This window comes from Carassius auratus, unplaced genomic scaffold (assembly GCF_003368295.1).
Source record: "Carassius auratus strain Wakin unplaced genomic scaffold, ASM336829v1 scaf_tig00033333, whole genome shotgun sequence".
Taxonomy (NCBI): Eukaryota; Metazoa; Chordata; class Actinopteri; order Cypriniformes; family Cyprinidae; genus Carassius; species Carassius auratus.
In genome coordinates, this window is record NW_020526071.1 from 10,292 (window position 1) to 27,968 (window position 17,677).

Here is a 17,677-nt window from a genome sequence, read left to right on the forward strand (position 1 = left end):
ATTAGGGTGTCAACACAACTGTTCAAACAAGCTTTAATAATCACAGTTTGATTTTGAGAATGGTGATCAATATTCAATTAGCAGGCTATCTAAAACATATTTTACTTGATGAAAACAACAGTCACAGTCAATTTCTATTTAAAGATTTATGAAGAAAAGATGACTGCCCTTTTTTTTAATTTCACTTCTGTTTAACAGTCCCTAACACTTCTGTATGACCGGTTCAATCAGAGTTTCAGTTCAGAGAATTAGCAAAAATAGCACGAAAGACTGCAATGGATTCTCTTCACCTCGGAGACTGCCACGGACAGGTCAACAAACTGCCGAAGTGCTGGATGAAGAAAAACAAGGGTGCCATAAAATATCATTGCAGAATTTATTGGTACTGTTTGTGGAAGGTGGTAGGCCTAGTGTTGATTCATTTGAGTGACCTCGATTAACCCAGTGTCCCTTAAATCCTATTCAATACTAACATAATGTATTACACATGACATGCTTCACCTCATCTTTATGTTGCCTCACTCTTTAGATTTTGACGGATAACTGCTGCTAGATAAAGAAATAAAGAATTGCAAAATCTGGTTTCCACTGACTTTCAACATCTAGTTACATGTTTCATAACTGAAACTTTCTCTGTTCATCCAAAATAAAATTATTGCAATTATAATTTTTGCATCACAAGTTGTCATCCTGTGTGTTTCTATGCCCTTAAAGGTCAATCACCCATGTAAGTCAAATATTTTTTAGATAATACATTTTACTTCTATAGAAATTTTCCGGCATTTATCATCATAATTACATTTTCAAGAATAAAATACTTATGCTGTATCAGTACAGTGTTGAATTAATAATATTGTTTTTAAAAAAAATCTTATAAGAAAATAATATCTCAAGAAAACAAAAGCAAACAAAAAACAAATCAAAGCAATGAAAACATAGAACACAATTATTGCCAATGTTTATGGTGGTTGTAAGGTTATTGATGCCGTTTTGACTGGATCAGATAAAACATCACAGCAGGGAACTTTCATGAGACCCAACACCTAGATCCTGTCTCGCAAGTCTGAAGCAACACACCCAACTGAGAGGGACAGACAAATGGCCCACACCATATGCATAAACATTTCACTCCTTTTGCCCACTCCCTCCTAACAGGAAACACTGAAACTCAGAGTTTATAACAATGCAATAATTCGTGTCTCATGTTTTACAAAAGGTCTCTGTGTGTCTGGTAAAAGGGGTCTCATTCTCTTAACAATAGAACAGGTAACCACAAACATTATAAACAGACTACTCCCAGGTTTTTCACACAAATTACCTCCAGTATGTAAATACAGCCTCCCATAGAAACCAAGGAAACCAATCTTCAAAGGGTAATATGCTAAACCCCTGCAATAAATACCATTTGGCAATTCTGGGGTCCTGCTGGAGATATAAGGGAAGGTGACAAAGAGCTCAGGGAATCTGTAAACAGATATCCCGCATAATTGCTGTGCGTAGCTCTGAATTATCAGGTAACTTTTACATTCTCTCATCTCAGTATTATTGAATGTTTATTTGTGATTGATTAGTGTTTTTTATATTGTTTGAATTGGATTTTGAATTATTACTTTGATTACCTGATTAATAAATTGTTATGTTTGATTTTATTCTGGTTGTCCTGAAATTATTTTCTCAAGTAGATTAAGTGAAGGCTATGTTTCCGCAAATCTGCGTCCAGGGTTAAGTGCATACTAGAACTCAGACTAGATGGAGCATAGGGCACATCAGGTGAGGTTTTAGATTTCTGGCTAGACCGCTTGGCTTTAGTTAAGTTGTACTCAGTTGCATTAACTATGGGGGACCAGTAAAAGTACTGGTCATAACCGCTGGTTATTGTCTCAGCTTTAATTAAGTTGTACGGAGTTATATAATTGTCGGGGGCTAGACAGATAGTGCTAGCATAAACCGCTGATTATTGTTGGAGCTTTGATCAAGTTGTACGAGTTATATGACTGTCGGGGGGGGACTAGACAGACAGTACTAGCAGAACCGCTGATTATTGTTTTGAGCTTTAACTAAGTTGTACATGGGTAGCTGAGGGGAACTAAACGGAAATACTATTTAGAATATGGTAAGTATAGGTAACCTATTAAATAGTATTAGTCATAACCTCTGACTACTGTTGAGACTGGCGAGATTGTGATCGTGGGGCACACGCAAGAACGGCCGTCGTGGGGCACCCTGAGCGACATAGATTCCTAATGAACGAGTAAAAAGAAATGTGAAAGTAAAACAGGATTGTCAAACATACACCTAAATTTAATATACATCAAACATCTCTTCTAACCCTTTTCATTTTTGGAGTCAGATGAATAAAAGAGGTAAACATGTAAAGAAAAATGTATTTAATCTGATATCATTGCGTTATATGAAAGGAAAGACAGCAACGCGCAAGAATCCTTCTACCGGATCATTGGCTACCGTCATTGGACCAGTGGGCGGACCTTACATGGTGCTCTCATAACAGTGGAATATTCTACACTTTCCTCTACTGTGACATTAGAGTTTGAAGAAAAATCAGCGTCTTTTGGGTTGTGCATCTGTAAATTGGCATAAAGTTCAGATGGATCCTGGTGGGGCTTAAACTCCACCATAGAGTAGATGATGGCATTCTGCTCCTGTGGAGAGATGTTTGATGACATTTCAGAATCAGAATTTTATCCATTCATCCGTCCATCCATCCATTACAAATGTAGAATCTAATTTTCCCTGTTCAGGATGATGACGGTGATTACAGAATAAGCAGTCAACTCGTTGTGGATGAACTAATGATTCACCAAATGTTGATTTTACCTCAGGTTAAAACTTTTTATAGCACATGGCTACCAAACTTATTATTAGAAGTGGAAGTTAAAAGCAACATCAAATAAACAGTAATCTGTATAGTCTCTACACTTAAATGTCTTACATCTGCATTTGTAAGTCTTTACTGAGGGACTGAATCCATCTGGATAAATAAGTTAATAACATACAGTATGTATAGACTTCTTACCTTGGAGACGTTAGGAGAACCACAAATTTCACTTTTACCTGTAGGCAGAGAAAGTAAAAGTGTTCAGCCAAAAATTCCTTAGATAAACGAAAATAATTGCTGTTCATTCACTGACCTGTGGATTTCTTCTTCCTGGTGTTTAGACGGTACACGAGCAGTGTCGCAGAGATGACAGCAAACAGCAGAACACTTAAAACTGCAGCTAATGTGTAGGATGCTCTCCAGCTGTCACTGCTTAATGTATTGTGTCACACAGATTAATAACTCTTAAGAGTTGGAACTGTAAAGGGTTCATGATTGTATCAATTTACCTTCGTTTATCTTTGTCATCCTCAGAAACAGTTGGCATAGAGGGAGAGGGAGAAGTAGAGGGCCAGACTGATGGTTTGATGGAGAATTTTGGCAAGAGAGGAACTGTGTTTACTCCGATGTAACGTGATAATTCTGTTTGTAGAACATACATCTTTTTAGCATATATTGCATATTATTACGATTATTATTATTGCAAACTATTAAAATTATAGAATACAACCTCCAAGTGATTACAAATATCACATATATTTCTCAACCTTTAATCAATGAATGCAAAAACTTGAATTTAGAAACATCATACCAGAAACGGTAACTTGAACATATTGATATGTGGCAGGGATGCCACGGACACCACATCTGTATCTGCCAGCATCCATCATTCTCAGCTTTGTCATTCTTACTTCAAATATTCCATAATAATAAGTGAAGAATATTCTTCCTCTATACAGGTTGGCAACATTTCCTCTGTTATTAACAAAGATGATGCACTCCGATTGATAAAACTTACAACAAGATATTTCATAATTATTATAATTTGAGTTAGATAAATATTGTAAGATCATTTCCTGTGAAAAATAAAACACATGGAGCCCTGCTGTTGAATTCACTCCTAAAAAAAAATCAAAGAAACAAAAAAACATTAATGTTTCTCAAAAATAGGCATGATAAATATAATACCATTGTTTACTGTTGCTTGAAATATTGTATTTATTAATAGTGTTATAATGAAATAATAATAATAAATTTATGGAGCTAAAATTTATCAAACGTCTGCTTTTAAATATAAATAGAGCACTACAAGCTAGCATATTGCTTTAGTGTAATGATCCATATTCTAATATTTTAAAAAAAGAAAAAGAAAAAGAAAAAGCAAGAACCATTCTCACCGTTCTCCAACAGGACAAGAAGAAATAAAATCAGCTTCATTTTCCTCTCTAATATTTCAAATATTCTTTAAAAAGCTGAACTCACTCTGGTCAAATTGTGAACTCTATGTTCTTTTCCAGTCAAATTGAGGAACGACCGATCTAAACATAAGACCATGACGAACAACTGACAAAAAAGGAAGTACAGCCTTTTTACACATCAGAAAAGTATTTTTGACTGCTTCTTAAGAAGAATATGAAATACCACTTAAACATAACAACCACATTAAAGTTGTATTTCTCTAAGTTTTCTATTGTCATGACAAGTAGAAATGTTACTTAAAAAATTTCTGTTGTGCTTGAATATAGTTTGAAAGAGGTTTGTTCATCATAAGCAGTGAATGTCTTAACATAGAATGATGGTTGAGTTCAAGTTCTCATCAATCCCAACACCAAATTACAATACGTGATGCTTTCATTAAATGAGAACAAATGAAAAATTATCCTTAACAATTTAGCTACAGCACAGATTGTCACAAAATATTGTTAACTACATTGTCAGAACTGGAGTGTTTCGGTTGTACTGCTTAAAGTAGCAAAGCAGTGACCTCTAAGGTCTTGCTAATTCTGTCAGAATAACACAATCATATTTACAACCCAGGTTGCCATGCTACCTTAAAGCTATGTATTTATATATAGCCTTCAGCTATATATTTTAATGAATAATGTCTCATTTATAAGAATCCACCTGCTGGCCCAAAAAGCGGAATCCAACGGCCTGGTCAAAAGTTTAATACATAATTGGTCTTTTACTTGCGCTTCTGAATTTATCAGGATTTAGTTAGAATTTTATTCTGGCTCAATATTTCTATCAAAAGATCACAGATATAGATTGTTCATTAATTTAGATATTTGAGTACTCTGGAAATCCAATACTTTTAATTATTTGTTCATTAGGGACCGCATAGGAATTACATTCAGCTGATACAGAATCCACGGACACAAACTCATCAGTTCCGAACTTACTCAGATGATAAAGAGTGGTTATAATACCTTTAAAGGGATAGTTCACCCAAAAATAAAAATTATGTCATTAATGACTCACCCTCATGTCGTTCCAAACCAGTAAGACCTCCATTTATCTTTGGAAAACAGTTTAAGATATTTTAGATTTAGTCCGAGAGCTTTCTGTTCCTTCCATTTAAAATGTGTGAACGGTATACTGTCCATGTTCAGAAAGGTAAGAAAAACTTGTCTCGGTGTTCATCTTCAGATCTCTCTTCACAGCAGTTCAGTCAGTGTACTGTTTGAGTAAATGAATTACTCCGGGATATTGGTTTGTTTGAACTCCGAGGGAGTGTCAAACACATTAAAAAAAGTTAACAGCTTAAGTCATTTGTGGATTAATGCGTATTGGAGATGCGAACCATTTCAAACGATTCAGTTCGATTTGGTTAACTGGTTCAAGAAGATCCGGTTACATCGAATGATTCATTCGCGAACCGGATATCACAAACTGCTTTGTTTTGAACTCTCTCACAACAGACACGAAAGAGAAGACAATGCTGAATTAGGTCGTAATTTTTGCTATTTTTGGACCAAAATGTATTTTCGATACTTCAAAATATTCTAACTGACCCTCTGATGTCACATGGACTACTTTGATGATGTTTTTCTTACCTTACCTCTGGACATGGACAGTATACTGTACACACAGTTTCAATGGAGGGACTGAGAGCTCTCGGGCTAAATCTAAAATATCTTAAACTGTGTTCCGAAGATGAACGGAGGTCTTACGGGTTTGGAAAGACATGAGGGTGAGTCATTAATGACATAATTGTAATTTTTCGAAGAACTAACCCTTTAAGTGAGCTACACCCGGCATGCTCATAACAAAAAATATATTTTTCTCCTATAACCACAAGAGCTATATCGTGTTAAGTCAGCGACAGTCAGAAATTTGAAGCACCTAATGGTGTTCCCCATGGTTCATCCATTGGTGCTGCAGTATGATCTGTCCTGAACACAGATTTGTGGAAATACAACTACACATTAATCTACTTGGAAAAAAAATTTCAGAAGAGATCAGAATAAATCAAATTTAACAATTTATTATTTGTCAGGTAAAATTGTATCATGCCAAATACATAATGAAACAATTAGAAGTCAATTTAGAAAAGATAATGAAATTGTGAATCACATTGTAGCCGGTGGCAACCCGCTCCTGTACATAGACACTGCCATATGGGAAAACAGCCAAGAGTTCCATGCTGGAGATCTAACATACTCAAACATGTAACAGTTTTCCTAAATTAAAACACGGTCTAAAATGCATAGAAATTCAGATCTTATTATCTGTTTTCTCGTGGTATGGCATGTGCATTGCGAGAGTTCCTGAGTGTTTGAATTCACAAAGAATTCATTTCATAAGGAAATCATTTCACTCCTTTCACATTTATACAGTGGAAAAAAATAAATAAACTGTCACATACTTATTTTCTATAAAGCTGACAATAACTTTTTTGTACGCTGTAAAAAATAAAATCTGGGACATAACCATTTATCAACATTAGATGTAAGATAAAACCCAAACATACACAACTGATAAGAAAAACTGAGAAGAAACTAAGTTATTACAAAAAAAAAAAAAAAAAAACCCATAAAATATGAAGTGTCATGCAGGGAATTCTGGGAGTGTCAATTTATGTTTTTTTCACTGTAAACTATACAATTACTTTTTCACTTCAAAAAATATATATATTTTAACAGTATTTTACTGTAAAATTACATTAAATGTAATTACATTTATTCACAAAAACTTACTTTTAACCAATTACCAGGTTTTTACTGTAGCATTTTTACAGTCTTTTACTGTTAAAATCAAAATATTTTTTAAAAGTGTATCTATCTTTAGAAACAGTGTGTAAAATTTATCTGTTAAATGTCAAACGCATTAATTCATTCATTCGTTCACAGTTTTTTTTGTCCCTGTTTTTGATTTACATCACCTCTGGTCTGTACGTGTCTGTTGTTTTCATCCCTCAGTTATCGTTCAAGCATTTTAGAACTTTATATAGTTGAATATTCAGTAAGTCACCTATAGTATTTTAATGAAAGGATAAGACAAAATAGCACTATTAATCTACACAATTTATATCTAGAGTTCCTGCAGAATTATGAAGGAAAACATTCTGGAGAAATTATGGATACACTTTGTCAAATAGCACATGCCAAAAATGATGAGTTATCTCATCATTTTAAATAAAATAAAAAAATATCAGTGTTCATGCTTGAAATTAAAAGTTTAGTTAAATTTAAACTGGAAAGTTACCTCAACAAATGTTAAGTGGTTAACTAATTGCAGCAACATTTTTTTTACATTTAAATTTTGTTTTTATTTTTTGTAAACTGAACTCGGTTGCCTTGAGAGTGCATCACAGGCTGTAAATGTTAAACTCCATTCTGAGAGCCCACATACATGACCTGGGCAATGGAAGACAGAAGAAGAGATTGAGACAAAAACTGTCAGACTGTTATTTGATCATACGTCCATCTGACTGAGGGTTTTCAATCTGTTTATAGTGATACTTTAAAACTGCAGCAGAAGTTACCTCAGTGATTTCACTGTGTCTGGTCATCAGGTGCTCCACCGTCTGTCCATCTGCCGTGTTGTTCTGCAGAATATACGTCACCTCCTGTTAAGTAAAGTGATCAGATATAGGACATGAGTTTTAAGAGGTTTGATATGTCATCCATGTGGTCATGTGTGAGTTGCATAAATCGCTTACCACCATGGTGTCGAGAGAACTGCAAGTTCCATATTTACCTGAGTGTGAAAATCATATATTATTTTAATTTATTAGATTTAAGATTCGGTCACATTATATTCAAATTTGCTGAGTATTTTGGTTCTACCGACCTGTGGATTTCTTCTTCCTGGTGTTCAGACGGTACACGAGCAGTGTCGCAGAGACGACAGCAAACAGCAGAACACTTAAAACTGCAGCTAATGTGTAGGATGCTCTCCAGCTGTCACTGCTTAATGTATTGTGTCACAGATTAATAACTCTTAAGAGTTGGAACTGTAAAGGGTTCATGATTGTATCAATTTACCTTCGTTTATCTTTGTCATCCTCAGAAACAGTTGGCATAGAGGGAGAGGGAGAAGTAGAGGGCCAGACTGATGGTTTGATGGAGAATGTTGGCAAGAGAGGAACTGTGTTTACTCCGATGTAACGTGTTAATTCTGTTTGTAGAACATACATCTTTTTAGCATATATTGCATATTATTACGATTATTATTATTATTGCAAACTATTAAAATTATAGAGTACAACCTCCAAGTGATTACAAATATCACATATATTTCTCAACCTTTAATCAATGAATGCAAAAACTTGAATTTAGAAACATCATACCAGAAACGTTAACTTGAACATATTGATATGTGGCAGGGATGCCACGGACACCACATCTGTATCTGCCAGCATCCATCATTCTCAGCTTTGTCATTCTTACTTCAAATCGTCCATCATAATTAGTGAAGAATATTCTTCCTCTATACAGGTTGGCAACATTTCCTCTGTTATTAACAAAGATGATGCACTCCGATTGATAAAACTTACAACAAGATATTTCATAATTATTATAATTTGAGTTAGATAAATATTGTAAGATCATTTCCTGTGAAAAATAAAACACATGGAGCCCTGCTGTTGAATTCACTCCTAAAAAAAAATCAAAGAAACAAAAAAACATTAATGTTTCTCAAAAATAGGCATGATAAATATAATACCATTGTTTACTGTTGCTTGAAATATTGTATTTATTAATAGTGTTATAATGAAATAATAATAATACATTTATGGAGCTAAAATTTATCAAACGTCTGCTTTTAAATATAAATAGAGCACTACAAGCTAGCATATTGCTTTAGTGTAATGATCCATATTCTAATATTTTAAAAAAAGAAAAAGAAAAAGAAAAAGCAAGAACCATTCTCACCGTTCTCCAAGAGGACAAGAAGAAATAAAATCAGCTTCATTTTCCTCTCTAATATTTCAAATATTCTTTAAAAAGCTGAACTCACTCTGGTCAAATTGTGAACTCTATGTTCTTTTCCAGTCAAATTGAGGAACGACCGATCTAAACATAAGACCATGACGAACAACTGACAAAAAAGGAAGTACAGCCTTTTTTACACATCAGAAAAGTATTTTTGACTGCTTCTTAAGAAGAATATGAAATACCACTTAAACATAACAACCACATTAAAGTTGTATTTCTCTAAGTTTTCTATTGTCATGACAAGTAGAAATGTTACTTAAAAATTTCTGTTGTGCTTGAATATAGTTTGAAAGAGGTTTGTTCATCATAAGCAGTGAATGTCTTAACATAGAATGACGGTTGAGTTCAAGTTCTCATCAATCCCAACACCAAATTACAATACGTGATGCTTTCATTAAATGAGAACAAATGAAAAATTATCCTTAACAATTTAGCTACAGCACAGATTGTCACAAAATATTGTTAACTACATTGTCAGAACTGGAGTGTTTCGGTTGTACTGCTTAAAGTAGCAAAGCAGTGACCTCTAAGGTCTTGCTAATTCTGTCAGAATAACACAATCATATTTACAACCCAGGTTGCCATGCTACCTTAAAGCTATGTATTTATATATAGCCTTCAGCTATATATTTTAATGAATAATGTCTCATTTATAAGAATCCACCTGCTGGCCCAAAAGCGGAATCCAACGGCCTGGTCAAAAGTTTAATACATAATTGGTCTTTTACTTGCGCTTCTGAATTTATCAGGATTTAGTTAGAATTTTATTCTGGCTCAATATTTCTATCAAAAGATCACAGATATAGATTGTTCATTAATTTAGATATTTGAGTACTCTGGAAATCCAATACTTTTAATTATTTGTTCATTAGGGACCGCATAGGAATTACATTCAGCTGATACAGAATCCACGGACACAAACTCATCAGTTCCGAACTTACTCAGATGATAAAGAGTGGTTATAATACCTTTAAAGGGATAGTTCACCCAAAAATAAAAATTATGTCATTAATGACTCACCCTCATGTCGTTCCAAACCAGTAAGACCTCCATTTATCTTTGGAAAACAGTTTAAGATATTTTAGATTTAGTCCGAGAGCTTTCTGTTCCTTCCATTTAAAATGTGTGAACGGTATACTGTCCATGTTCAGAAAGGTAAGAAAAACTTGTCTCGGTGTTCATCTTCAGATCTCTCTTCACAGCAGTTCAGTCAGTGTACTGTTTGAGTAAATGAATTACTCCGGGATATTGGTTTGTTTGAACTCCGAGGGAGTGTCAAACACATTAAAAAAAGTTAACAGCTTAAGTCATTTGTGGATTAATGCGTATTGGAGATGCGAACCATTTCAAACGATTCAGTTCGATTTGGTTAACTGGTTCAAGAAGATCCGGTTACATCGAATGATTCATTCGCGAACCGGATATCACAAACTGCTTTGTTTTGAACTCTCTCACAACAGACACGAAAGAGAAGACAATGCTGAATTAAGTCGTAATTTTTGCTATTTTTGGACCAAAATGTATTTTCGATACTTCAAAATATTCTAACTGACCCTCTGATGTCACATGGACTACTTTGATGATGTTTTTCTTACCTTACCTCTGGACATGGACAGTATACTGTACACACAGTTTCAATGGAGGGACTGAGAGCTCTCGGGCTAAATCTAAAATATCTTAAACTGTGTTCCGAAGATGAACGGAGGTCTTACGGGTTTGGAAAGACATGAGGGTGAGTCATTAATGACATAATTGTAATTTTTCGAAGAACTAACCCTTTAAGTGAGCTACACCCGGCATGCTCATAACAAAAAATATATTTTTCTCCTATAACCACAAGAGCTATATCGTGTTAAGTCAGCGACAGTCAGAAATTTGAAGCACCTAATGGTGTTCCCCATGGTTCATCCATTGGTGCTGCAGTATGATCTGTCCTGAACACAGATTTGTGGAAATACAACTACACATTAATCTACTTGGAAAAAAAATTTCAGAAGAGATCAGAATAAATCAAATTTAACAATTTATTATTTGTCAGGTAAAATTGTATCATGCCAAATACATAATGAAACAATTAGAAGTCAATTTAGAAAAGATAATGAAATTGTGAATCACATTGTAGCCGGTGGCAACCCGCTCCTGTACATAGACACTGCCATATGGGAAAACAGCCAAGAGTTCCATGCTGGAGATCTAACATACTCAAACATGTAACAGTTTTCCTAAATTAAAACACGGTCTAAAATGCATAGAAATTCAGATCTTATTATCTGTTTTCTCGTGGTATGGCATGTGCATTGCGAGAGTTCCTGAGTGTTTGAATTCACAAAGAATTCATTTCATAAGGAAATCATTTCACTCCTTTCACATTTATACAGTGGAAAAAAATAAATAAACTGTCACATACTTATTTTCTATAAAGCTGACAATAACTTTTTTGTACGCTGTAAAAAATAAAATCTGGGACATAACCATTTATCAACATTAGATGTAAGATAAAACCCAAACATACACAACTGATAAGAAAAACTGAGAAGAAACTAAGTTATTACAAAAAAAAAAAAAAAAAACCCATAAAATATGAAGTGTCATGCAGGGAATTCTGGGAGTGTCAATTTATGTTTTTTTCACTGTAAACTATACAATTACTTTTTCACTTCAAAAAATATATATATTTTAACAGTATTTTACTGTAAAATTACATTAAATGTAATTACATTTATTCACAAAAACTTACTTTTAACCAATTACCAGGTTTTTACTGTAACATTTTTACAGTCTTTTACTGTTAAAATCAAAATATTTTTTTAAAGTGTATCTATCTTTAGAAACAGTGTGTAAAATTTATCTGTTAAATGTCAAACGCATTAATTCATTCATTCGTTCACAGTTTTTTTGTCCCTGTTTTTGATTTACATCACCTCTGGTCTGTACGTGTCTGTTGTTTTCATCCCTCAGTTATCGTTCAAGCATTTTAGAACTTTATATAGTTGAATATTCAGTAAGTCACCTATAGTATTTTAATGAAAGGATAAGACAAAATAGCACTATTAATCTACACAATTTATATCTAGAGTTCCTGCAGAATTATGAAGGAAAACATTCTGGAGAAATTATGGATACACTTTGTCAAATAGCACATGCCAAAAATGATGAGTTATCTCATCATTTTAAATAAAATAAAAAAAATATCAGTGTTCATGCTTGAAATTAAAAGTTTAGTTAAATTTAAACTGGAAAGTTACCTCAACAAATGTTAAGTGGTTAACTAATTGCAGCAACATTTTTTTACATTTAAATTTTGTTTTTATTTTTTTTAAACTGAACTCGGTTGCCTTGAGAGTGCATCACAGGCTGTAAATGTTAAACTCCATTCTGAGAGCCCACATACATGACCTGGGCAATGGAAGACAGAAGAAGAGATGGAGACAAAAACTGTCAGACTGTTATTTGATCATACGTCCATCTGACTGAGGGTTTTCAATCTGTTTATAGTGATACTTTAAAACTGCAGCAGAAGTTACCTCAGTGATTTCACTGTGTCTGGTCATCAGGTGCTCCACCGTCTGTCCATCTGCCGTGTTGTTCTGCAGAATATACGTCACCTCCTGTTAAGTAAAGTGATCAGATATAGGACATGAGTTTTAAGAGGTTTGATATGTCATCCATGTGGTCATGTGTGAGTTGCATAAATCGCTTACCACCATGGTGTCGAGAGAACTGCAAGTTCCATATTTACCTGAGTGTGAAAATCATATATTATTTTAATTTATTAGATTTAAGATTCGGTCACATTATATTCAAATTTGCTGAGTATTTTGGTTCTACCGACCTGTGGATTTCTTCTTCCTGGTGTTTAGACGGTACACGAGCAGTGTCGCAGAGACGACAGCAAACAGCAGAACACTTAAAACTGCAGCTAATGTGTAGGATGCTCTCCAGCTGTCACTGCTTAATGTATTGTGTCACAGATTAATAACTCTTAAGAGTTGGAACTGTAAAGGGTTCATGATTGTATCAATTTACCTTCGTTTATCTTTGTCATCCTCAGAAACAGTTGGCATAGAGGGAGAGGGAGAAGTAGAGGGCCAGACTGATGGTTTGATGGAGAATGTTGGCAAGAGAGGAACTGTGTTTACTCCGATGTAACGTGTTAATTCTGTTTGTAGAACATACATCTTTTTAGCATATATTGCATATTATTACGATTATTATTATTATTGCAAACTATTAAAATTATAGAGTACAACCTCCAAGTGATTACAAATATCACATATATTTCTCAACCTTTAATCAATGAATGCAAAAACTTGAATTTAGAAACATCATACCAGAAACGTTAACTTGAACATATTGATATGTGGCAGGGATGCCACGGACACCACATCTGTATCTGCCAGCATCCATCATTCTCAGCTTTGTCATTCTTACTTCAAATCGTCCATCATAATTAGTGAAGAATATTCTTCCTCTATACAGGTTGGCAACATATCCTCTGTTATTAACAAAGATGATGCACTCCGATTGATAAAAACTTACAACAAGATATTTCATAATTATTATAATATGAGTTAAATAAATATTGTAAGATCATTTCCTGAGAAGAATAAAACACATGGAGCCCTGCTGTTGAATTCACTCCTAAAAAAATCAAAGAAACAAAAAAACATTAATGTCTCTCAAAAATAGGGATGATAAACATAATACCATTGTTTACTGTTGCTTAAAATATTGTATTTATTTACAGTGTTACTATGAAAATTATATAATAATGTTATTATTGAAATGTAAAAAATACATGTAGCTAAATTTGATCAAATGTCTGCTTTTAAATTTAAATAGAGAACTACAAGCTACACTCTTAAAAACAAAGGTTCTTCACAATGCCATAGAAGAACATTTTTGTCTAAATGGTTCGTTAGAGGACCTTTAACATCTGAAGAACCTTTCTGTTTCACAAAAGCTTCTTTGTGGCAAAAGAAGGTTCTTAAGATTACAAAAAGGTATGAAAGAGATGGTTCTTTAAAGAACCTATGACTGAATGGTTCTTTGTGGAACCAAAAATGGTTCTTCTATGGCATCGCTCTGAAGATCCTTTTGAGGCACCTTTATTTTTATGAGTGTAGTGTAATCATATGGTTTCAGTGTAATGATCCATATTCTAATATTCTAAAAAAATTAAAAAAACTGAAAAAGCAAGAACCATTCTCACCGTTCTCCAACAGGACAAGAAGAAATAAAATCAGCTTCATTTTCCTCTCTAATATTTCAAATATTCTTTAAAAAGCTGAACTCACTCTGGTCAAATTGTGAACTCTATGTTCTTTTCCAGTCAAATTGAGGAACGACCGATCTAAACATAAGACCATATTGTAAGGGAAACAGGTCTATTTAGCTCAAAGGGAATCATTTAAGATTTTAAAGGGAATTTGAACAGAATCACTGTTTCACGGCTGGTCAGTGAACGAGCCGTTTAACATCAAATCTGCGCTGGATACTAATATCCAAACTATAGTGAAACACTATCAATTAGCACAGTAACAAGATCGGCAGTTTAAGGCATTAACTTGTAAGCACAAAACACAAGATACTTCTCTTTTCAATATGAATAAGGCTTTATTAGATAAATCTAAGACATATAAACTAATCTAACACAAACGCACGCACACACACATTCACACAAGTTGCAGGAAGATCGAAAGTTAGGGAAAGATGAGTTTAAGAGAATGGAAATATGGAATCCCAAGTTCACAGCAATACGTTAAATTGCATAGACATGAACAACCATCAATCACGTAATTAGCCCTCGCATTGAGTTCCTCAGTGAGGTTAAAATTATATTAGATACACCAGCAAAGGTCACAGTCTGGAGGTAATGTTACTTGCGTCTCCTGTGAAAGAGGGAGCCTCGGTGAAAGGGCTTTCCCGAGGTCGTTGATTGGCTGGAAGTTCAGTCGCTGAAGTGACGTCTTGGGAAGCCCGTGGTTGTTGGGCGTTGGCTGAAAGTGCAGAGTCCTGTGTGGCTGGTTGGAATTGAAACGCGCAGACGAGGTCGACGTTACAAAACTTAACTCAGAACACGAAACTCTCAAACGGAAAAGAAAAGAAATAAAGTTTGACGAGACTAGGTTGTGTTCCTTCTCATTGTGACTAAGTAGGCAGGCACGCTGGAACCGCGCTCAAAGAACGGTGATGACTACACAGCATGGCTAGAAGCTAAAAGCTAAGAGCTAAGAAACAGACATGGCTAATAGCAGAGACTAAAAAGCATGACTGATAGCACGAGCAAGGCTAGAACTAAAAAGCAGGGCATGGCTGATAGCACAAGCAAGGCTGGAACTAAAAGCAAGATTTCATGGTGTCCAAAGTATTTAAAGATCCTTATTGGCCACCCCTCAAATGTTGCCTTGACCAATCAGATATGGTCTTGGGTCTGGGGTCATAAATCATTTGTTTATCTTACCAAGCATGTGGTCCGAATTTGCAGGGTCTAATTTTCGGACATGATTCCTATTACCAGATTATGATATATTTTACAAATAAATGATTGTCAGGACAATATCAAGCAAGAAAATATAATCACACACATATCAAACACGACTATGTACCCTTCAGCTATACCATAGTTATTTAAAAAAAACATACACAATAAGTGATTATAACATGATAGTCAAATGTGTGGGTTACACATAAATGAATATGGAGTGATGCAATGGACTGATTCATTTATGAGTCTTTTTGAGTTCATTCTGGTCCATAGATATGTACAAAAAGCAGTTTCTTTGCCCTTCTCATGACAAAGACTTTTGTGGAGACAAAATCCCTTCCCCCTTTAGGAATTTCAGTCTGGTTCTGCTAGGTGGGGGGGGGGGGTTGGGAGTCAATGAAAGTGTGCAGTTCTCTCATGGGTTTTCATGTGATGTCCAGCGTTGCATTTCAATTATGCACAACAAATTTGACAATCTCTTCTTCGAATTGAAATTGTAAATAATTGCTCTAGTGGTGTTCATGTTGAAAGCTGTTGTGTGAACAAGTTGGTTGGTCATCTTGTTTGGTTCTTGTGGCACTCGAACTGATTTACGACTTCCTGAGGAATTCAGCTCTCGTGTTTCAATGCACACAGCTTTTAGACTCTTTAATTTGTCTGGTTCGACTCATTTCTGTTACAATATCGAACAACTGACAAAAAAGGAAGTACAGCCTTTTTTACACATCAGAAAAGTATTTTTGACTGCTTCTTAAGAAGAATATGAAATACCACTTAAACATAACAACCACATTAAAGTTGTATTTCTCTAAGTTTTCTATTGTCATGACAAGTAGAAATGTTACTTAAAAAAATTCTGTTGTGCTTGAATATAGTTTGAAAGAGGTTTGTTCATCATAAGCAGTGAATGTCTTAACATAGAATGATGGTTGAGTTCAAGTTCTCATCAATCCCAACACCAAATTACAATACGTGATGCTTTCATTAAATGAGAACAAATGAAAAATTATCCTTAACAATTTAGCTACAGAGCAGATTGTCACAAAATATTGTTAAATAAACTCTCACCACTGGTGTGTAAGTCACTTAAAGTACTTTAATGAAAGGATAAGACAAAATAGCACTATACAATTAATCTACACAATTTATATCTAGAGTTCCTGCAGAATTATGAAGGAAAACATTCTGGAGAAATTATGGATACACTTTGTCAAATAGCACATGCCAAAAATGATGAGTTATCTCATCATTTTAAATAAAATAAAAAAAATATCAGTGTTCATGCTTGAAATTAAAAGTTTAGTTAAATTTAAACTGGAAAGTTACCTCAACAAATGTTAAGTGGTTAACTAATTGCAGCAACATTTTTTTTACATTTAAATTTTGTTTTTATTTTTTGTAAACTGAACTCGGTTGCCTTGAGAGTGCATCACAGGCTGTAAATGTTAAACTCCATTCTGAGAGCCCACATACATGACCTGGGCAATGGAAGACAGAAGAAGAGATGGAGACAAAAACTGTCAGACTGTTATTTGATCATACGTCCATCTGACTGAGGGTTTTCAATCTGTTTATAGTGATACTTTAAAACTGCAGCAGAAGTTACCTCAGTGATTTCACTGTGTCTGGTCATCAGGTGCTCCACCGTCTGTCCATCTGCCGTGTTGTTCTGCAGAATATACGTCACCTCCTGTTAAGTAAAGTGATCAGATATAGGACATGAGTTTTAAGAGGTTTGATATGTCATCCATGTGGTCATATGTCAGATGCATAAATCTCTTACCACCATGGTGTCGAGAAAACTGCAAGTTCAGTGTGTGAAAACCATATTTAAATTTATTAGATTTAAGAATTGGTCACATTATATTCAAATTGGCAGAGTATTTTTCTTCTACCAACCTGTGGATTTCT

General features: G+C 34.4%; 1 protein-coding gene and 1 long non-coding RNA gene across 3 annotated transcripts; both read right to left on the bottom strand.

Annotated features, from left to right (window-relative positions):
* Positions 1 to 362: 362 nt before the first annotated feature.
* LOC113081184 (uncharacterized) lies at positions 363 to 9,539 on the bottom strand. Of its 2 annotated transcripts, XM_026253249.1 has the most exons (7): positions 9,217 to 9,539; positions 8,631 to 8,939; positions 8,326 to 8,458; positions 8,132 to 8,247; positions 8,001 to 8,038; positions 7,824 to 7,907; positions 6,304 to 7,695 (listed from the first exon to the last, which is right to left on the bottom strand). In XM_026253249.1, the coding sequence occupies exons 1-7, from the start codon at positions 9,254 to 9,256 to the stop codon at positions 7,663 to 7,665; spliced, it is 753 nt and encodes a 250-aa protein (XP_026109034.1). In that variant the 5' UTR covers positions 9,257 to 9,539; the 3' UTR covers positions 6,304 to 7,662. The 2 variants fall into 2 exon arrangements, with proteins under 2 accessions (XP_026109035.1, XP_026109034.1); XM_026253250.1 differs by lacking the exons at positions 6,304 to 7,695; positions 7,824 to 7,907; positions 8,001 to 8,038; ... (2 more) ...; positions 8,631 to 8,939; positions 9,217 to 9,539 and adding exons at positions 363 to 2,660; positions 3,035 to 3,072; positions 3,150 to 3,265; positions 3,346 to 3,478; positions 3,648 to 3,783.
* Positions 9,540 to 17,165: 7,626 nt separating this feature from the next.
* LOC113081185 (uncharacterized) lies at positions 17,166 to 17,567 on the bottom strand. Its single transcript, XR_003282117.1, has 3 exons — positions 17,550 to 17,567; positions 17,373 to 17,456; positions 17,166 to 17,244 (listed from the first exon to the last, which is right to left on the bottom strand). It is a non-coding gene; the product is annotated as an uncharacterized LOC113081185 (long non-coding RNA).
* Positions 17,568 to 17,677: the final 110 nt, after the last annotated feature.